Source organism: Sapajus apella, unplaced genomic scaffold (genome assembly GCF_009761245.1).
Source record: "Sapajus apella isolate SASKATOON/1434 unplaced genomic scaffold, GSC_monkey_1.0 scaffold89, whole genome shotgun sequence".
NCBI classification, from domain to species: Eukaryota; Metazoa; Chordata; class Mammalia; order Primates; family Cebidae; genus Sapajus; species Sapajus apella.
This window is the reverse complement of record NW_022437029.1, coordinates 3,072,996-3,095,747: the sequence shown is the minus strand read 5'-3', so window position 1 is coordinate 3,095,747 and position 22,752 is coordinate 3,072,996. Positions and strand designations below refer to the sequence as shown.

Genomic DNA, 22,752 nt, shown 5'->3' with positions numbered 1-22,752 from the left:
AAAACATATAAGCAGGCCTCATGCGTGCTTCACCTAGCTTCCCCTCATGTAAACCCTTCAGTGACTTCCTATTGTCCTATAGATAATACCTAAAATACTTCACTTAACCTCTAAAACCCTTGGGATTGGCCTCATCTTGCTCTGCTGCTGTCCCAACCACTTGCTGAACTGCAGCACGGTGACATCTTGTAGTTCTTCAACTGAGCCAGGATCTAGGTGCCCTTCTGGCCTTTGCTCCCAAACTGTTTTCCCTTCCTAGAGCACTTCCCTCACCACCCACCCCCATTTCTCTGATCTGATCATTTTTCTTTATCCTTTAGGCCTCGGCTTTGTTATTTCTTACTTAGTGAGCCTTCCTTGACCACTCATTCTAAACAAGGTCTCCTTCCTTAGTTGGTTTCAGAGCACCCTGTCCTCTTCAGCCGTGCCCCTTGGAATGTAGACTGTTTTGAGTGTGTGTAGCTTTTCATGTCTGCCCCACCTGTAGACGCTAAGCACAATATGGCAAGAGTTTGTCTGTTGTGATTGGCACCTAAGCCAAGCCCAGTCTTGCACATAGTAGGTACTTCACACTGAATTACAAGCCTATCCGGGCATGAGTTCTGTTGCTATCAAGTAAGAAATGGGATCATTCTGACAGCGCTCTGAATTTCAGTGTCTCCTTTTGTTTTCCTCCCCACTCCAGTATCCATGAACTTGCACAGTGCTTGACCCAATTACAATAAGGGCATTTAATTTCCTCTTTGATTTCCCCTCAATAACAGGTTGTGACTTGTAATTCATTTAGCATACATTGAAACCTGCATATCTACTGATTGTGTTCCCAAGCAACAAGCTTGCTATAATAAAGACAGAGAAAATATGTCATCTCTTAAGGAGAACCTGAAAATGGCAATTTCTGGCAGAAAAAAAAAAAACATATTTTGTCTCATAGACTTGAGCTTCAGAGTCATTCATGAATGAATAATGAACTCAGGAAAGATCAATGAAGTGTTCTCTTAACCCTCTCAACCTATTTTTCTGAGAACTGAATAAAAGGAAAGTTGTAAGGAAGAGATGATGAGAGATTTAGGAAGAGAAAAATATAGTTGCTATAATGTATAACTCTTGAAGGAATGAAATTGGGCAATTCATCTAGTTTACTACGAATACTTTTTCAAGCTTCAATCATGAGTCACCTAAGTAATTTTTTCTTTGCCATTTAATTCCAAAATTTGTTTTATTATTTTCCAATAGTAAAATAAAATAGTGAACAAAGCTGAAGGTCTTTTTAAAGAGAGGAGTCAGTGAAAACATCTTGGTGGTCTTTGCTCTGATATATGACAATTAATATAATGCCATAAAGGGTTTTTTCCTCAAGGAATTATTTAAAACACGTAACATATACTCCTCTTCTTCCATAATAGATGATGAGTTTTTATAAAATTTTTAATGATATAGAATAACTGCAAATTAAATAGCACAATGAAAATCAGTCATTAAAAAATAGCAGAGCAGACCAAGTACAGTGGCGCATGCCTGTAATCCCAGCTCTTTGGGATGGATACCAAGGTGGGTGGATCATTTGAGGTCGGGAGTTCGAGACCAGCCTGACTAATATGGTAAAACCCCGTCTCTACTAAATACAAAAAATTAGATGGGTGTGGTGGCACATGCCTGTAACCTGTAATCCCAGCTACTCTGGAGGCTGAGGCAGGAGAATCACTTGAACCTGAGAGGCGGAGCTTGCAGTGAGCTGAGATCACACCATTGCACTCCAGCCTGAGCAACAAGAGTGAAACTTAATTTCAAAAAAAAAAAAAGTAGTGCAAGCAATTGATGGTGCTAAGTACCACCGTGTTGCATGCATGGTAGCATACATCACGTGGACAGACTGGAAGAGTGAAGAATCACAGGAGAACACTGCTTAGTGCCTGGTGGAGTGTCCTGTCTCTCAGCCTAGCAGGACCTTTTGTTCCCAGGATCACGCCAGTCTGCTAAAGGAAAGTGGCCCTTGCTCCAAACTTCCAACTCGGCTTATATTAGAGGACGGGCCCAATATCAGTCCTGTGGCATTGCCAACAAGTACCGCCACCTGGGATGCCTCAATTCCTAGGCACTCCAGTGGTGGCCAGACAGCAGTGTTTCTTGCTTTTTGCTTGTTTGTTTCGCTTTTGCTTTTTAAATCATTTTCTGACAAGCTGCACATCAGCAAGCACTGTTTCCGTATCACAGAAGTCAGCACGAAGTGTTTGGAGGTGGGAGAGAAAAGAGTCAGTAGCCTCTTAAAATATTGGAAAGGCTTGGTGCATTTCCATGGCTGGGGGGAAATCAGATGCGATGTTGAAGGTTTCTATTGAACTTTTAGTCACACCTCTTATGATTTCTGTTATTCTGGGAAGAGCCCGTCTCTGATGGCTCCTGCTGAGATGATGTTAAGAGACGATACTAATAATACATTCCACCTTTCTTTGGGGAAGTTCAAAAATACTTCTTGTGTATTCAACCACACAGTCAGGAGTAGGGAGGTAAGCTCAGGTGTCACTGCCTAAAGCGAAAGCCATCTTGCTGAGTGAGAGGGAAACTCTGCAGCAGACAAACCTGCCAGCAGTGATGCCACCTGTTACCTGCTGGGTGCATTTTATCAGTGTGCTCTAGGCGGGCTCCCTGGAAGAACACAGGAAAAGGACTGAGGGGAGAGGGAAGCACCCAGTCCTGGAGGTGTCTGCATGGGCTCCCCAGGCTCCGGTCCTCTTCCCTGGCCTCCCACTGCTCCCTCAGCTGCCCTTATAAAGAAGATCAGTAGATCTGTATTCTTTTATCTATTGAAGTAATCCGATGACACTGGAATGCCAGGACATGGGGTCTTCTTCATTCAGAATCTAGGGAACGAGGAGGGGACAGTAACATCTTGTCCATAGTAGCCTGGACACGGACTCACTGGCTCTTTCAGCACCCCATTCAGAAAAGGAAAGGGTGCTTTGGAAACTGAGCTGGAGGTTGAAGGCCAGACTCAAGGTCCGTAGCGAACAAATGGCAAAACCTGTCCCAGAGTGTCGGACTCTTCACCCCCAGCTCAACAGACTGGATGGTTTTCCTAATTCAGTGTTGTTGCGTTACTTATGGACGTTGTCTCGGTGCCTCTTATCTTGGCAGGCCCTGGAGCTCATGTTCCTTACATCCCTTCTTTCGGCAGTCCTTTCATCCCTACTCTCCTTTGTCATTCCTTTGTCATTTTAAGGGTGTCTGCAGAGAAACACTGCAGGAGACAGTTCTTCACTGTACAAGGGACCTTCCTGCTGTTTGAAGGGCTTTAGTATCCCTGGCCCCAGACACTGACTGCCATTATTGATCCTGTGCATGAACATAATGCACAGAAACACCCTCATCATTTCCAGACAGCCAGGGTTCGGGAGTCTTGGGTGCCCCAGTTGAGAGCTGCTGCCAGAGGCTGGGCTGGGACAGGCCCCTGCTGTGCCGTCTAGCCCAGTATACCAATGCCTCCTCACTCCTGACCACATCCCTCCTTGTCTCTAAAGTTATGCTCAGATTTCAGTGGGAAGCCTTCCCTGACTGATTCATTCATCTAACATTTACTCAGCAGGTATGTATTGATACCTGCTCACAGTTCCAGGTACCATTAGAGGAGCGGACGCCCATCCCTGCACCTTCCTGACACTGCCCTGCTTTAATCTTTCATTTTCATGGTATTCTAAAAGTGTGCCAAGGTCATCCAGCGCCTACTTAGGAAGGAGCTTCTCTGGGACAATGACTTCTTCTACTTTTATTTTTATCCCAAGATATGGAACTATTACCAAGGGTGTATCTTATTTCCATAACAGGGAAAATAGTTTTGAGGTATCTTTTTTTTTTCTAACCTGAAGATTCTATTTTTCGTGATATCTGAATTTGATGGGATCAGCATGAGAAGTATTGTGAGGTCCTTAGTCAACAGTAAACATAGGCCAGCCACAGCGGCTCATGCCTGTAATCCCAGCACTTTGGGAGGCGGAGGCAAGGTAGATCATTTGAGGTCAGGAGCTTGAGATCAGCCTGGCCAACATGGTAAGACCACATCTTTACTAAAAATACAAAAATTAGGCAGGCATGGTGGCGGGCACCTGTACTCAGGAGGCTGAGGCAGGAGAATCGCTTGAACCTGGGAGGCGGAGGTTGCAGTAAACTGAGACTGTGCCACTGCACTCCAGCCTGGGCAACAGAGCGAGACTCATCTCAGAAAAGAAAAAGAAACAGTAAACATGACCTGTACATCATGCAAAGAGGAATGGACCATTGCACACTCCTTGTTTCCCGGTGCATGCTGAGAAGTCATGACTGAGGGGTCTTAAGACAGAGACAGAGAGCATCGGGTGCCATCTGCCTTCCTCGACCTCATTTGGCCCAGAGATAGAAGGCAAATGGGTAAAAAATAGAACAGGCAGAGAGGAAAAAAGCAAGTACAAAACTTGGGAGAATCTGATGGAGAAGTGGAATCTTCTTTATGTTTTTTCTTTTAGTTTTTTATTATGGGAAATTTCAGCTCACATGCACACACACACACACACACACACACACACACATTAATTTTAGTAGACGAAAGAAACAAAAGCAAACCAATATGTTTTCAATACAAAACGAAAGTTTTATTCATTTCATATAGGGAAATGGCCAGAATAATATAAGAATCTGCCCTGTGCTCATCACCCAACATCAGCAGTTCTGAACGCAGGGCCATCTTATCTCATATATTTGCCCATCTACTCTGCCCTTCTCCCACTGTATTTTTTTCTTATTTATTTTTTTGAGACAGAGTTTCACTCTTGTCACCCAGGCTGCAGTGCAATGGCACGATCTCAGCTCACTGCAGCCTCTGCCTCCCGGGTTCAAGTAATTCTCCTGCCTCAGCCTCCATAGTAGCTGGGACCACAGGCACATGCCACCACGCCCAGCTAATTTTTCTATTTTTCGTAGAGACGGGGTTTCACCATGTTGGCCAGGATGGTCTCGAACTCCTGACCTCAGGTGATCCGCCCACCTCAGCCTCCCAAAGTGCTGGGATTACAGGCGTGAGCCTCTTTGCCCAGCCCTCCCACTGTATTATTATAAGGCAAATCTCAACATCAGATAATTTTATCCATTAACATTTCAGTGTGAATTTTAAAAACCATTGCCATAATATCATTATGCCTAAAACAAATCAATAATCTCATATCATGAGATTTCTAGCAGCATTCGATATTCCAACTGTGGAGACTTTTTTAACCTGAAATCCGAGTGAAAATTACACCTTCACTGGGAAAGAAGCAACAAAGAAATCAAAAGAGACTTTTTCTTTCTTATAGAGAAGGACAGCAAAGCAATGGGAAAATGATTTCAGAGAAGTAGCTCTGGTCTTTGCCAATTTCCTGAGGCCTGTCCAAGCTTACCTGGGTGCAGTCCTTTGCCCTGCAGACTCACTCCCGAGTTGCAGGTGTGCATTGCTGAGCTTCAATTAACTCTCCATGAAGTTCATTTCATAACACACATTTCACGTTTTACAGCAGGGCTCTCTACTACATTGCTAGTCATTTAAAATTTGGCCACATGGCAAAAATGTGTGTAATGCCCAGGTTTTTTTTTAAGTGTTGATTGAGCACATAATTCAAAAGTTAGAATATTAAATAAACATCTCTGCCCTTCTTTCTTCCAGCAGGCAGCCCAGAGAACAGCTCTCCGCACTCTCTCTGACAGGTACATTTTGTCATTTTTATGAACTATAAATTGCTTTATGAAACATTGAGCCCTATTTATTGTGGCATATAATTCATAATCGGGTTTTGTCCCTAAAGTATCTGTGAACTGGGATGTTAAACATTTTGCATGCTTGGATTTGTCATGCATGTGTGGAGGTTATCACTGCAAAAATCGCCTTGTTCTGTTTCATAGCAAGTGTGAAGAATCCCTTATTGTGCAATGAAACAAGACACAAGAAACTTAGAAAGGCCTGAATGGTGTGGTAAATTCTGAGCTTTGGAATTGGTTGAGATCTAAGTTCATTTTTCAGCAATAAGTACTTCATTTCTTTTGAGATGTTTTCTTCAGAGTTTTTCCATATCATTTCACCGGGAGCTACCTATCTTTTGATAAGATTCTCTCTTGCAATATGTTATGCACATAACCCAACAACTCACAGTCCCGCATGCCTGACTTTTTACTCCTTGCTTTAGCTTCTTTCTCCTGATACATGTTACTGAATGAGATGTATAAACCTCATCAAGAAACACACACAAGCTGTATTTTATATCCTGCTTTGCCTAAAAGGCTATAGACAGATAGTTGAATGTGGGTATGCAAAGTTACTTCTAGAACAGACCAGACCATTGGTTTGGTTTTTTATTTTTCTTTTTGGTTTTTTTGTTTTGTTTTGTTTTGTTGACTTACTAAGATTGGAGGGGGGGAGGGAGGGAACAGGCACACACACGTGCATGGTTTGAGGAACTGTCAGGAGGTAAAGATGAAATCCCTGCATGTCTCCACAGCATTAGAAGCAGCAGGAGGAGGTGTGCCCTCGGCTGGCTGGCAGGCACCTCCGCGTTGTCTAGCTAACCTTCACCACCCTGCCTTCCTTCCCAGTTCCTTTTTCATGGAATGAGCCATCATTGACTGTGTAAACCAGCTTAGCTCGGTGCTTCCTCCAAAGTAAAACCTGTCACTTAGGCGAATTATCTGCTGTGCATGAGTGAAAAGCATTTTCTCTTTGGTGGCAGACTGAGCATGAATATTTTTATTTCAATTACAAAACCTTCCCCATGACAACCACACAAGCCTGTGTGTCCTGAGTGGTGGCACGTGATCTTCTGGAATTGCTTTTGGGATTTTCACAAAAGCTGATGACTGCACTGCTTCTGAGTATGTCAGTAGGAGGAAGAAGGAATCTAGATCAAAACACATTTAGAATATAACACAGTCATTTCTTTCCTATACATTTTTCTTTTTTCTGTTTGACTTTTCTTCTTAAGTAATTCCTTCAACAGAATGCACTGAGATGCAAGGGAAAGCCCTCAAAGTTGACAAAACTTTGTCGTTAACGAGTACAAGGTTTCTCTGGGGATGATGAAAATGTAAAAATAGATTACGGTGATGGTTGCACAACCTTGTAAGTATACCAAACAGCAGTGAATTGTATGCTTTAAATGGGTAAACTTTATGGAGTATAAATTACATTTTAGTAAAGCTACATATATAAACACAAAATGTCATTATGACCTTTCGTAGAATGAATCATTACCTATTTTAGGAAAATGTGGATTCATTTTGAAGACATGGTCGCAAATACAAAGGCAATTCATCAGAAACTAGGACTGATACATTTGAAGATTTCTTCCCAAAAGATAAATGACTTTGTCCTCAAGAGAAAATGTGCATGGATTTTAATGATGAACAATGCCATTTTCTTTACGTTTTTTCTGATATTTTTAATTTTCAAAATCCCTTGTCAAGCCCACTCCCCACCCAAAAATGGAGGTTTTCATTGTCACCACTCAGAAATTTCTCTGTCCTCAAATATAATAGGGCATTTCCCTTACTTTACTGTAGCACCTTTTCTATTCAGAATTGGTCATTTCAAAGTGACGAGTTGACTTTGTCTACTATTCTAGCAGTGCAGTTGTGTAAAGCTACCTTCTCTATGCTTTTTCTTTTTTTTTATTCAACTTGTATTTTAAGTTCAGGGGCACATGTGCTGGATGTACAGGTTTGTTACATAGGTAAACGCGTGCAATGGTGGTGTGCTACACCTATCAACCCATCACCTAGGTATTAAGCCAGCACCTACTAGCTGTCCTTCCTGATGTTCTCCCTCCCCCGACACCTCACTGGCAGGCCCCAGTATGTGTTTCCCCTTCATGGGTCTCATCATTCAGCTCCCACTTATAAGTGAGAACATGCAATGTTTGCTTTACTGTTCCTGTGTTAGTTTGCTGAGGATAATGGCTTCCAACTCCATCCATGTCCCTGCAAAGGACATGATCTTTTTCCTTTTTATGGCTGTATAGTATTTCATGGCACATGTGTACCATATTTTCTTTACCCAGTCTGTCGTTAATGGGCATTTGGGTTGATTCCGTGTCTTTTCTATTGTGAACAGTGCTGCGATAAATATACACATGCATGTATCTTTATGATAGAATGACTTATATTCCTATATACACAATAATAGATTGCTGGATCAAATGGTATTTCTGCTTCTAGGTCTTTGAGGAATCGCCAAGTGTCTTCCACAATGACTGAACTAATTTACACTCCCACCAACAGTGTATAAGCATTTCTTTTTCTCCACAGCCTCTCCAGCTTGCTGTTTTTTGACTTTTTAATAACAGCCATTCTTTTTCTATTCTATATTTTCTACTCAGGACCACAGAAGTAATCCCCATAAGCGATAAGCATTTGTAACCATTTCAAGATGGAAATTAAAACCTTTCTTCAAAATAATGACTTTAAAATACCTACTGAATTAATTGCATTCATATTTTCTAATTTCTAATTAGAGAATAACTTATCAAGTGACAGATGTCATTTTCTATCACATTACTTATTCTTTTGAATAAAGCAATATTTTCTAGAAAAATGACCCGAGTGCCTCAAGTCAGACCACTGTATGACTTGCCTAATGTTCTGTCTGCCAGAGAAACCTCAGGGTGGGAGTGGAATTCATTAAAGATCTCCCCATGTCCTGAATATCACAAAGTGGGGTTCTAGGCCCAGTATCTCTGGTACTTGGAGCCTCGTATTAACCTATTCTACACAAACCATTTACACAAACCATCCTGGCTTCCTAAACTCTTTTTGCTCTCAGCCTTTTATCACCTCTTTATATGAAATTCCATAGTGATTAGGCCATGCCTTCATCTTTTTTCTTGGGGGGAAAAGCACTTTTCAGACCTCAGAAGGTGCTTCCTGAGTTCTGCAATTCTGGAATGGGACAGAAAAGCCCACACTCGCTCTGGCCATGCACATTGGTTCTTTGTGGAAGAGCATGTCTGTGACACACCCTGGGCCTTATCCTCCAGAACCTCAGTGTCCTGCAAGTTTGCTCATCCAGGGGCTCATCTCGCTTCCACTGAGCCTCAACATTGAGTACCCAGTGTACAAATCGATGTTACAACGGGATTTCATTGACTTGGGTTTGGTGGAAGGACATGAGTTTACACTGTAGAAAGCCAGTTTTTGTTCTCTGTTTCCCTATAAGAAAGCTCAACTTCAAAGTCTTGAGATCTGACCTGATGAGACTAGATAGAAGAAAAAGAAAGGGGTGCATTTTCCTTCCCCTTCCTAAGGGTGGGTAGAAATCTAATCCCTCTCGGGTGTTAGAGGTTAGAGAATGTCCAGATGTCTTTGGAAAGTCAATCTTGTCTTTTCATTTCTCCTGTCTCCTGGTTTATTTTCTAAATCGACATTCCAGCACAAATCCAGTGTCCGATAGTTCAGACTGTATGCTTTAAAGTTCAGAGAATCTTCTATAATCAATACACAATCTTGATAAATTAAAACTGATATTTCCATTACATAAATTTTTAAAATCCTCTGTGATCATCCCCCCAGAAAACCTTTTCCCTTGCTTGGTTTTGCCTGAGCAGTGGACTTAATTTATGGTTCACTCCAAATAGGCAAAGTGTACTTCAGGTTGAAACTGGATCACCCTGGCAAGGCAGAGAGGGAGTTTGGGCTCCAGCTGCACTCACTCACGTCTCCTGTCCAGCAGTGATGGGAAGGGGTGTGTGAGAGTGGGATGGTGCATTGTCTGTTCTTTTCTACTCGTGACGGGAGAATTGTTTTCAACTATTTTATACCACTGAGAGTCAGCTGGCCTACCAGAGGCCCACTCACGTTCCCCCAGAATGAAAAAAGCAGACAAACAGGACAAGAAGAGATGGTGAAATTCTTTTTTCTGTTTTTTGTTTTGTTTTGTATGAGACAGGGTCTCACTCTGTTACCCAGGCTAGAGTGGAGTAGTGTAATCACAGCGCACTGCAGCCTCAACCTCCAAGGCTCAAGTGATCCTCAGCCCTCTCCATGCCCCACCCAGTGCCACAGTAGCCACCACGCCTTGCTCATTTTTATACTTTTCATAGAGGCATGTCTTCGTCATGTTGCCCAGGCTTGTCTTGAACTCCTGGGCTCAAGTGATCTGCCCACCTTGGCCTTCCAAAGTGCTGGGATTATAGCTGTGAGCCACCACACTCAGCCAGGCAAAATTCTTGGCAAGGTAAAGCAGCCAATTACAAGCAAATCTCAGTTTGCAAAGGGACACAATTCGTCTCGCTTATTCAGGGCTTATTGTGTGCCTCTCACGTGTTTTTCTTCTTATGGGTTGGTGTATTTGATGCTGGTTGGTAGAGGCAAAGGAGAAGGACAAACAGGATAAAGGTGGATCTTTGGTGTGGACCCTCTGCACTGCGAAAGATGCCACATCACCGCCAACGTGGAAAATATGCAAAGTGCTGTTAGGAAGAAGGAAGGATTTGTGCGCGGCATATGAAGTGCCTTGAATACGATTAACTTCCCTTCGTGAGTAGTAAATAGTAGATAACTCTGATCAAAAAAGGGATTCGTGTGATTTATCAAGCCGAGCGACTGTGCATCTGCAGAGAAGCTGGAGGTCAATCTTGAAATCTAGGGCAAGAGAAGCATGAGGAAATTGCCAGGACTAAGAAGTTAATCATACCCTTGGACTGCTTCCATCTGTCTCAGAGCGACAGCGCTGCTCTCGGCGAGCAGGCATGCTTTATAGCAGCAGATCAGGAATTAATATTTTCTGTGAAACCTCAAGCATCATTTGCAGTAACTTGGGTTTTATAAAACTGGAACATAATTTTATATGAATAAATCACATTCAGCTAGAAATATGAGAGGCTGCAAAAAATTATGCTTCACTTAAAAAAAAGAGAGGAACGAGCAAAAAAGCCAACATGAAAACAGTTGTTGAAGCGATGGCACTTGGAGGGCACAAATAGCCATGTGGTTAAATTGCGCATATAATCATCTTCTGAAATGTCAGTCTGCGACTCCAGCAACAGCTACGTTTTTATAGTCTTGGAGATGTATCACCAGACTGTAACCTGTCTGCCCATCTGGCTGTATATCAGGCCCAAAATCCATTTCTATTGAAATCCAAACAACTGCCATTGATTTATTCATTTATTTCACAAATATTTACTGAGCGCATCCAGCATGCTCCGTGGGGCGCTGTGCTGGGGCTGGGGGTGCCGGGATGAGAAGCAGCCGTGTGACTGTGCCCATGGCTTCACAGACCAGATGAGTGTTGCCTTTGCAAGGAGAAAGAACTCAAGGCTTGTGCGTTTGCTGCCCTCAGTTTTGCCCTTTCTCGAATAAATCTCACACATCAAATCTCCTTGTTGCCCACTGGGAAGAATATAATGAAATTACGTAAATGAGGAATTACCTAAAACTGAGGGAGTTTCACCTTCACTTAGGTAGAAGAATGTGAAGTGGTCTGTGCCCAGAAGCCAGATGAGAAATGGCCCCATAGCAAGGTGGGGAGGCCAGTGGGTACCCGTGTAGCAGTGTGGGGGGTTGGATTCAGCCTCATCTTCCTGACCCCTTGTCCAGTGGACCAGCTCCAGGCAAACAAAGGAAGTGTGTTGGAGTTGCCACCAGCACAGAAGTGTACCTTTCTGGGTACCGTGTCGCCCAGTCCCTGGCCATGTGAGAGGACAGCCCAGTTGCCACACAGTACTAATAGTTGGTCTCTTCTTTAAGGATCAAAAAAAAGGGAAGCACTTTTAAGAACATTTTCAGCTTCTGTGAAGATGTTAAGGTGGCGTGCTGACAGGTACATATCAACCCTGCCCTGAGTCCCTCAGCAGTCTTCCATCTTCCCAAAGCAAGAGGGCTCCTTATAAAGAGGTATTTTAAGTATGCCATGTGAATAAAAACTTTTTAAAAATCCATTTCCCCCAAGCATTCATCCCTTTTGTTACAAACAATCCAGTTACACTCTTTTAGTTGTTTTTAAATGTACAGTGAAGTTGTGAATAAAAACTTAGTTTGAGAACTTTAGAGGTTAGCATCACTATCACATTTACTATCTCATTATCTTCACAACAACCCTGAGAGATAGATGGGACCCATTTTACAGATGAGAAAGCTGAGCCTGGAACAGGTGATGCGACTCACCCAGGGCCACACAGGAGCAAGTGGCAGAGCTGGAACTAGATCCCAGGTCCCCAGACTCCTGGTCAGTACGATTTTTTTGCCTCTCATCGTGCAACAATAGAGCAGCTGGCTGGGGTCAGAGATAGGAGGCTTGTGCCACGTTTTACATCCTGACATTATTTCTGGCTTGGTAATCTTTTTATCCCTAGCACCTAGCACAGTACCTGGCAATTAGGAGACACAGTAAGTCATTTGATAAATATATGGATGAACTAGACCAATGCTTTGTGGTTAAATAATGGCAACTTGGGGCTTAAAAGAGAAAATAATTTTTTGCAACTGTGGCTATCCACCCTTGCAGTAGATGCCTGAGGAGTCAAAGGTGGATGATCAGGGGCTCATCGCTAAGTGGCTCAAGGTGTTCATGCCTGCTGGTATGGATGTTATAGAATCCACAAACACAGAGGTAGAGAGTGGAGGAAGAAATGGAAAAATTGGAAAAAAAAAATCAGTCCAAAAGTAGGCAAGCAAGTCTCAAAAAAAAGATCAAAAACACTCAGTATAATTAAGTTAGAGTGGAATTAGATTAGAACTCAATAACAAAAAAGAGAACTATATGATGCTTTCGAGAAGTCTCTTGTACCAAGTTGGGATTGGGCCAGATGGCCCCTGTCTCCTCCTTCCCTCTCCTGCCCCCTCATCTTTGTGCTTCTTACTATTAACATGACTTAAAATGTGCTGTCTTCACCAACTATTCATACTTAGGTTTTTCATTTGTACTTCTTCATTCATTCCGTGAAATATTTACAGTAGTAAATCCCTGCAATGATAACGCATTCTGCTGGTGTCTATAAAAGACACATAAGTTCGTTAGCCATGGATTCCACTCTCAGGAAGTCTACAGTGTAGTAGTGGACATGTAGGCATGCGCATAAATACTGAGTGTGTTACGTCGACATACACATAAGTACTCATAATCTCCTTAGAACAGTCGCGTATCCGGTAGTGTACTGAGCATCTCACATACCTTACTTCATTTAATCCTCACAGTGACTCTCTCAACGAGGAAGGAAGAATGCAACGTGAGGGCCTTAAAGAGATGTTTTCTATGAAACCCCATTTCATTTCATTTCATGTCCTTTTTTGTGCTTGTTCTTTTCTTTTTGTTGTTGAGACAGACTCTCGCTCTGTCACCCAGGCTGGAGTACAGTGGTGCAATCTCAGTTTGCTGCAACCTCAACTTCCCAGGTTCAAATGATTCTCCTGCCTCAGCCTCCCAAGTAGCTGGAATTATAGGCACGAGTCTCCATACCAAGCTAATTTCTGTATTTTTAATAGAGATGGGGTTTTACCATGTTGGCCAGGCTGGTCTCCAGCTCCTGATCTCAGCCTCCCAAAGTGGTGGAATTACAGGCGTGAGCCACCACACCCGGCCTCATTTCGTGTTCTAGTGAGTCTTGGTTTCCAAAGGCATGCAGTTCACCCCCAGTCTTATAGCTAGAAAGCCGCAGAGTGGTCTGGCTCCAGAGCTGGTGCTTTTACCTTCTTTAGTAGCGGCCGCCTGCATCCGACCATGGAGAAATCAGTCGCTTGGGGGACACAGGTAAAACACTGCCGTACTCTCCAAGTGCAGGGGACGAGGAGTGGGGAGGGGACATATGAGGTGGCGTGTGGAGGACAGCAAGCATCGGGTGACCCAGGAGTGGAGACGGGAAGAGAGCACAGAAGAAATGTCCTGGGCAGGCCCAGGCTGCAGGGTGGACAGGGAGCAGGCCTCCCCGCTGTGGTGTGGGCATCTGAGTAGAAAGTTTCGAGACAGCTGTCAGTGCAAGGAAGCATGGGAGGGGTCTTCTGCTATGCAGTGCATCCCTCAAACTCAGGATCAAGCGTCATCTTCCACGGAAACCTTAAAAAGCCAACTGCCCCAGCCCCCACAGCTCCTATTCCCTCACCACCTCATGTAAATGCCGGCATAGGCCGGCTCACAGTCTCTGCCTCCTTTATGTATTTATGTCTGGTCTCAACAACGGAGAGCAAGAACCACATCTTGACTATTAGTAGTACTTTATACAAAATAACTGCTCAGTGGTGACTTACTGAATGCATTAAGACCAAGAATGCAAATCATGACACTCATTTATGCTGTCGTGATAAAGGAGAGAAGAAAGCAAAAAAAAAAAAAACCACACGAAAAACCTGGACCAGCTTTCCCTATTCTCTCCTCTTTTTACAAGACATCATGAAGCAAGCACAGGACTTTGAATCCTTGCACTTGGTCTGGAATTTACTTTGGGCCAAGCATTTACACATCCAAATCTCAGCTTTCTCAGTTGCAGAAGCAAGATGCTGCTTACGCCCTCCTTGTTAGGTTTATGTACAGATTAAAGGATGTGATGAATGGAAAAGGCACTTCCTTTCTCCCTCCATATGATAGTAATTACCTCATTGTACCACCAAGAAAAGTCACGCATGAGGTACCGTGAGATGCTTTTAAGTCCTACCAAGAGGCTTAAAAACCAAGAGAAGAAAATAACAGAGTATGGGTTTGATGTGTGAAGCAATTCATAGCTAGCAGTATGGGGCATGTTTTTACACTGCTATTATAGAAAAACAAATGTCAGCAAATCCTAAGAAATATTCCTTCTATTACTCGTGCCATCCCTATTTTGAAATATGTTTTAGTAGAGCCTCTTTTCCTCTAAAAGCCAAATTGTGGGTCTTTGGGTCCCAGGTGAGGTTCCTGCATGCCTCTGAGGAGGCTACCACCTGTCTCTGCCACATTGTCTTTCTACTTTACTCACGGAAAAAAATCATCCCGGGCCGGGCACAGTGGCTCATGCCTGTAATCCCAGCACTCTGGGAGGCAAGACCGGCGAATCACGAGGTCAAGAGATCAAGACCATCCTGGCCGCTATGGTGAAACCCCGTCTCTACTAAAACTACAAAAATTAGCCGGGTGTGGTGGCATGCACCTGTAATCCCAGCTACTCGGGAGGCTCAGGCAGGAGAATCACATGAACCCGGGAGGCAGAGGTTGCAGTGAGCCAAAATCGCGCCGTTGCATTCCAGCCTGGGTGACAGAGGGAGACTCTGTATCAAAAAAAAAAAAAAAAAAAATTTAATAAAGTCATCCCTCGGTCATTTCCTGACACCTTTCCAGCTGATCTACAAAGAATTGGTCTCGTTTTATAATTTCAAAGTAAATAATACTTATTATTTCAAAAACAAACAGCAATGCTTGGATAATGTGGGGAAGCCCTGGTAGAGAACTGTCTGGGGCAGTGTGAAGAGATAAGTGCCAACTGAGTCTCCGTTCAGCCCTCTTCTCTCTAAAGGGCCCAGCGGTACCATCTGTATTCACAAAAGTGGAGCCCCTTGGCCTCACCGCTCCAACAGAGAGGCCACAGAGGTGTCCCTCACAGCCCTCTGGTGGCTGTTAGCTCAATCCACTGCATTAACAACATGAGCAAACGCAGGCTGTTGGGTCTAAAAATCGGCTTTTAAAAGCCCCCCTAGTACTAATTTCCACAATAAAACGGAATGGCTCCAGAGAAGCCATTGAGTTCTATCAGGTAAATAATACACATTTTAAAAGGTCCCAAACATGTATTTTCCACAATAGAAAAAGAGAGCAAGCCGAGGATACAGTCTTTTGAGTAAATAAATAATGAGTTGTATAAAGCCACTAATTGCCCTTTAAGATGGTTTAGTGGCCAGGGATTCCTGAGGATTAATACAGACTTGCTGCCTGATGTCTGGCAAAGAGGCTGCAGCCCAAGGTGCCTCTGGGCGAAAGTCAGTTTTAACCCATTCAGTTAATGCCCACAGTTGCCACAAGCCTGCAGGAACACATGGGGTGATGTGAGCTGGGGCACAGTTAGAAGAGTTTTGACCTCTTTCAGAAAGAAAGAACTGGACACCCTTGGCCAATTTGATGTTATGTGTATGTTTCCAGAATTAAAAACAGGAAAAATGTGGAGGGTGGGAGGAGAGTGAACATCCTGCAGATGCCAATATCCCAGGTCCTTCCAGATGCCCCCTTTCTCATAGGCCTGGGGTAGGAATCCCATGTTCTCTCTCCTGGGTTTGAGGTGCTAGAGTTCTAGGCTGGACATCCCTCCCTTCCTTTTCTGCTATGGAGAAGACTTTCTGCAAGTTACTCAGATCCTCTGTGGTAGGGACAGCTGGCACAGCCCCACCCTCCATCCTTCCCCTGCTCCTTAGCCAGGTGTCTGTGACCACGGAAGAGAAAAGCTAATCTGTACCACTGGAGTCCCCCAGCCTCCCAGCAGTCTGCGAACACAAGAAAGGGCCAGAGGGAACCAGATTCTTCCTAGATGCAGTGAAAAGACAATTAGAATCATACTTTAAGTTACTGGTTCTGGCTTGGCGCAGTGGCTCATGCCTATAATCCCAGCACTTTTGGGAGGCTAAGGCAGGTGGATCACTTGAGATCAGGAGTTCAAGACCAGCCTAGCCAACATGGTGAAACCCTGTCTTTATTAAAAATACAAAAATTAGTCGGGTGTGGAGGCGTGTGCCTGCAGGAGGCTGAGGCAGGTGAATTCCTTGAACCTGGAAGATGGAGGTTGCAGTGAGCCAAGATCATGCCACTGCACTCCAGCCTGGGAGACAAAATAAAATTCCATCTCAAAAAAAAAAAAATTACTGGTTCTGACCTATTGTCATCCCACTCTGTGCTCCCTCTCTTCTCAACTCATCCTCAGACTAAGTATATTAAGTTACGAAGGGCAAAAATTGAAATTACAAAACTATAAATTATTTTTACTCGAAGTCTTTGTCACTGTGTCATTCTCCTTTTGAACACCTATGTAGCTGTCTCTTCTAGACCAAGAACAACATACACTGTGTGTCTAATGCTTAATGATTCATTTAACTTGTACTTAAATTTACATCCAAAAAAATTTAAATATCCAATACACATGACATCCCCAAGTTGGAATTAAGAGAGAGAAGACTTATTTAGCATAGTTTTCGGTATTTGTCACTGCTATCTACCCTACTTCTTTTTTAAAATGTCTATTTCTGAAGTAGAAGTACACCTGTTCCTTCTTGAATGTACTTAGATTAAATTAAGCACTTGCTGTCTGCATGGAATGTGTTGGTTGGTGATTGGTTAATTGGTGGCTGGTTCTATTAGAATGTTTATAGTGATGCCACATAAAGGTACAACTGGTAGCCCCCCTTTTTAATTTTGCATATGTGGTCACCATTCTCATTGAGCCAGATCTGACCTTAAAGGCAATCCAAAGGCAGCAAATAATATATTTGACAGGGGGAAAAAAAGATTCAAAAAAGATGCATTTTCAGTGCCCGTGTGTGTTTCTGAGCACGGTTGCTCCTGTCTTCATCACTCATGCCTGTGCCTGCAGTGGGCGGAGGCCACGCTGTAGAAGCATTTGTGATGAGTGGGTGGTTTTAAAGCCAATAGATAGACTGAGGTGTTGTGCTTTGTTTTGCTGTGTTTAAAACCAAACTACTTTTCATGGGAGTTAAAATCATGATATCAAATATTTTTTGTTTTCCATTTTTCATCTCCTTTTAGTGAAGAAAACTGGCCAAAGCCCATGGAACCTTTTCTCTTTAGCCTTAAGAGCCCTTCAGGCTAGCACCCCCTACCCACACCCATCCTCTCCATTTCCCCTCTTTTCCCACCCCTGAAACAGTCCCACCCTGATCATTCCGCTCTCCAGCCTGGGACTCCCAGAGCCAGCTGGAGCACACCACCCTGCAGCTGCTCACTCTGGGCACAGGGCCTGCCCTCGCCTCCACTCGCAGGCTGCCGCCCTGTGACCTGCTCCCAGAGGTAGCCCCAGGCCAGCCTTGGCTGCACTGGGCTGGCTGGCCTTTGATGACTGCATTTTGGAACCTGATAAGCTCCGCTGCTGCTATGGAAAGGTTAATGTGCTCCCTGTTCACTGGGGCGGCCTGACCTTCTGACTCCATCCAACTCCCTTTCCTGTGCTGGCTCCTGGCTGTGGCTGGCTGGCCCACTGCCACGTCGTGTCCTCCTGCTGGCCCTCAGAATGCAGCGCCTGCCTCTGCCCCCGACAGGCAGCATCAGACCCCCGCCATCTGCATCCCTGTTATTTGGGGACAGACATTTGATCCTCCAGATTCCGAGCAGACTTCTCAGCCTTGCTTTCTCTATGTAATTGTCCGTGGCCTTGGGTTTCAGTTGTTGCGCTGCCTTCTACCCATTGCCTGTCTCACCCCTAGAGGCAGTATTTACCTAGCATGGCAGTGCTCATTAATTTCAGGTCAATTCCATTAAAATGTTGAAGTGAACCAACCGCTTGTGAACACTGAGTCCATGGTCCCTTTTTCCATTTCACAGACCAGGTCAGCCTGCTCGCTGGCCCCAGTCCACCAATTGGACAGGGCCTTGATGAATCCCAGTCCAGGCCAAGAGTCTGAAGCTCTGGCAGCTCCCCACTTGGCCTCCCTGTGGCCCTGTTCACCCTGTTCCCAGCCAGTGAGTTGGGAAGCCACATTAGGCCACAGTTCCTCATCTTACCTTGGAGACAGAAACCCCTATTCAGCCTGTCTAATCCTGGTGCTGAGAGAGGCCAAGAAAAGTAACCATGGACCCAACGTGAGTGCAGCGAATTAAGGGACTACGTGAAGGAGGTTCTGGTTCTCTTTGAGTCATGGCCCCAGCCACTAAGCTATTTAATGGAATTATAAAAAGACTGTGGTCATGGCCTTTGCTGTTGTTGGAAGATGCCCACCAAGCCAGATGATAACCTGTCCCTCTCTGACAAGGACATCTGGTCTCGGCAGGTGTGGCGGGTGTATGTGACCTTGTGGTCTCTCAGGATTGCATGCTTGCTGCCCCAGGCCCTGTGCTGAGGGCTTGCTGCCATCATCCCATTTCATCCCCAGACAGCCCAGGAGGCAGGTGTCAATATCCTTGTTTTACACATGGGGAAACTGAAGCCCAGAGAGGTGGAGTCACTTGCCCAAGGTTAATGAACACAGTAGGGGGTAGAGCCAGCTGGAGCCCAGGTTTAAAGATGGCAGCATCACATTGGGTAGGGAGGGGCTGGCAGGCAGAGCTAGATGCCTGAGAAATCCCTTTTCCATCAGCCCGGGTGCCCTTAAAATAGAACAAAATTGGTCAGGCATGGTGGCTCACACCTATAACCCCAGTACTTTGGAAGGCTGAGGTGGGAGGATCACTTGAGCCTAGGAGTTTAAGACCAGCCTGGGTGCCATGGCAAGACCTCATCTCTGCGGAAACACACACACACACACACACCTGTAGTCCCATCTACTTGGTAGGCTGAGGTGAATGGACTGCTTGAGCCCAGGAGACAGAGTTACATTGAGCCATGATCGTGCTACTGCACTCCAGCCTGGGAGACACAGTGAGACCCCGTCTCAAATATGTATATGTACACACAGTGAGAGAGAGAGAGAGAAAACAGAATTCTGCTCTGCCTTGAGTCATGCTCACAGCTCAAGGCTGAGCACTGCGCATGGGGTCAGGGGCTGCTCTGTTTTCCTGCCCAGATGGCTGGATTCTGCTGGGGGCCGCTTGCTAGAACACACCTCATCTAGTTCTGTTCTGTACAAGGAAGTGGATCTGGGGACTTCAGCCATCCTTCTGTGTTCTGCACTTAAAAATAGAAGCTATGACAAAAAAGCTTGAAAAGTGCAATGGTCGTGTTTAGATAAATGATGAAGGAGGGGAATGCCAAGCCAATATTATTTCCTAAGATTTATTTATTGAAGCCTTTCCTTCCGTTCCAACTGACTGGAGAACTACTACCTATTCACTAATATTTGAAAATGAAGGACAGATTCTGCTCCCTTCTCTGCACCAATTTTGTATCCCAGGGGTCTTTAAGATGTGAACCCTGCCCATATATTGTTGCTCTGGGCACCGGTCTTCAGTCATCCCTTGCCTCATTAAGGAAGTGAAACTCCAGGGCTGTGGAGACCACACAGACTCCCTGAATAATCAGGAGGGCTCACCAGTGACTTCCTGAGTTCCCTTCAAGCCTTGGATCTTCCACAGCTTCATCTTGTGACTGCAGGCACAGAGGTTTCGTTCTCCCTCACCTGTGCATGCACATTGTCTTGTCTGTTTTCTCTTGCTATAAAGGGATACCTGAGACTGGGTGGTTTAGAAATAAAAGAGGAGGCTGGGCATGGGGGCTCACAACTGTAATCCCAGCACTTTGGGAGGCCAAGGTGGGCGGATCACCTGAGATCAGGAGTTCGAGACGAGCCTGGCCAACATGGTGAAACCCCATCTCTACTAAAAATACAAAAAGTAGCCGGGCGTAGTGGTGTGTGCCTGTAGTCCCAGCTACTCAGGAGGCTGAGGCAGGAGAATCACTTGAACCTAGGAGGCGGAGGTTGCAGTGAGCCGAAATCGCACCATTGCACTCCAGCCTGGGCGACAGAGTAAGACTCAGTCTGAAAAAGAAAGAGAGAAAGAGAGGAAGAGAGAAAAAGAGAAAGAGGAAGGAAGGAAGAGAGAGAGAAAGAGAGGAAGAGAGAAAGAGAGAAAGGAAGAGAGGAAGGAAGGAAGGAAGAAAAGAAAGAAAGAAAAAAGGCTTATTTGGCTTACGGTTCTGCAGGCTGCACAGAAAGCGGGACACTGGCATTGGATTGGCTTCTGGTGAGGGCGTCTGTGCTGCATCAAAACATGATAGAGAAGGTCAAAGGGGAAGTGGCCAGGTGCAAAGAGGGGCCAGGCAGTGGGGAATCTCTGGCTTTATAACAAGCCACCCTCACGGACTAATCCATTCCATGAGAGCTAATCTCATCTTTCCAGAATGAGAACTCACTCCCTACTGGGAGAATGGCACCAAACCCTTCATGAGAGATCCACCTCGGCCATGACCCAAACACCTCCCACCGGGCCCAAAACCACACAGTAAGGATCAAATTCTAGCATTGGTTTTGGTGGTGGACAGAAAAACCATATCCAAACTATAGCACACATGCCGTCTCTTCTACCTGGAGCCATTTTTCTTTCCCCGTTCCTCTCCTTTCCTCCTCTCCAGCTTACCTGGCCACCTCCTACCTGTACTTTAGTCTGCAGCTGAAACACCCTATCCCCCAGCAGGCCCCCCTCATTGCCGTCATCCACACAGCGCCCTCTGCTTGCCTCTTGGTGGCCCTGATCACTGCTGGGTTGAGACACCTCATTTCCTACCTTCCATGGACAGCAAACTTCAGCTTGTGCCTGTCAGATTTCGGCACATGTACAGTGCCTGATGCACCCCCAAATATTGACTGACTGCCTTTATTTCTCTGATCCTTTTTTCCCATCTGTCAAGTGGAGAGAGTAATAGTCACTCCTGTCCACTCAGCACTGTTGTCAAGCCTTAGCAGACGATTTCGGGGAAAGAGCTATGTAAAACAAAAAGCTGATTCCAAACAGCACATGTCTCTAGGTAGTACAGTTGCATTAAAAAACAAAAAGCAGCATGATTTGCCATTAGGCTTGATAAGTGATAAAGGATAAAGTCAAACACTTTACCCTCATTTACGTTCTCTTCTTTACCCTCAACCCTTCACCTCATGTTCAGGGTGGCTGGTGACTTCTCTCCAACAGTGACTGATGTGATAAGGTGCTGCAATAGTAATGCTGATAAATATTATCATAGACATGGAATTACTGAAGTGGCTAATTACACTCAAAATCATTTTAATTATGTGAGACTTCAACTAATTTAAAATCCCGTTTCCACAAGAGCCCCCTTGAGATTCTAAAACTGTCTCCACCTTGATTACCTGTAGACAGTCTGGGAAATTTTCTTCCATCTTTACATCAATGAGCAACTAGGGGAATTCAGGTAGACAGGTAGCTGGGTTGATGACAGGCAGGAGCTGGGACCCTAAGAAGGCTATTCTGCTCTCCAGCGAAGCTTGGCGCTCTTGTCTTCCAAACCCCAGCCCTGGGGGAGCTGAGTAGGCCACAGCAGCAGCACTCCCCGTGCGATGCCCCAGACAGACCATAGCTACCGTCACCCCAGCTTGTGCCCGTACCCCTGTATAATTACGGGTGGTGCCTCCTTCACTGTTAAAAAAGTGTCCTGGTTTAAACCACAGTGAGATATCATATATTCCCAAACTGAAACTCAGTACCCCTTATCACACCCATTAGGACTCCTACTTAAATAATTAAGAAGTGTTGAGGCCAGGCATGGTGGCTCCCTTCTATAATCCCAGCAGTTTGGGAGGCCAAGGCAGGCAGATCACCTGAGGTCAGGAGTTCAAGACCAGCCTGGCAAACATGGTGAAACTCCGTCTTTACAGAGATACAAAAATTAGCCTGGCATGATGGTGGGTGCCTTTATCCCATCTACTTGGAAAACTGAGGCAGGAGATTTGCTTGAACCAGGAGGCAGAGGCTGCAGCAAGCCGAGATTGTGCCATTGCACTACAACCAGAGCAAGACTCCATCTAAAAAAAAAAAAAAAGTGTTGGCAAGCTTGTGGATAAATTGGAACCCTTATGCATTTTTTATAGGAAGTAAAATGGTGCAGACACTGTGGAAAACAGTACGGCAGTTCCTCAAAAAATTAAAAATAAAATTACCACATCATCAAGCAATTCCCCTTTTGGGTATTCCCCAAA

General features: G+C 44.8%; 1 protein-coding gene across 6 annotated transcripts in view; it reads left to right on the top strand.

Annotated features, from left to right (window-relative positions):
- Window positions 1-22,752, top strand: part of AFF3 (AF4/FMR2 family member 3) — a 618,932-nt gene that overhangs the window by 511,465 nt on the left and 84,715 nt on the right. For 5 of the 6 annotated variants that reach the window (XM_032255274.1, XM_032255273.1, XM_032255270.1 and 2 more), the window contains one exon: window positions 5,669-5,709. In XM_032255274.1, the coding sequence (XP_032111165.1) occupies window positions 5,669-5,709 (41 nt within the window). The remainder of the gene's footprint in view (window positions 1-5,668; window positions 5,710-22,752) is intronic. The other variant, XM_032255272.1, reaches the window with a different exon arrangement.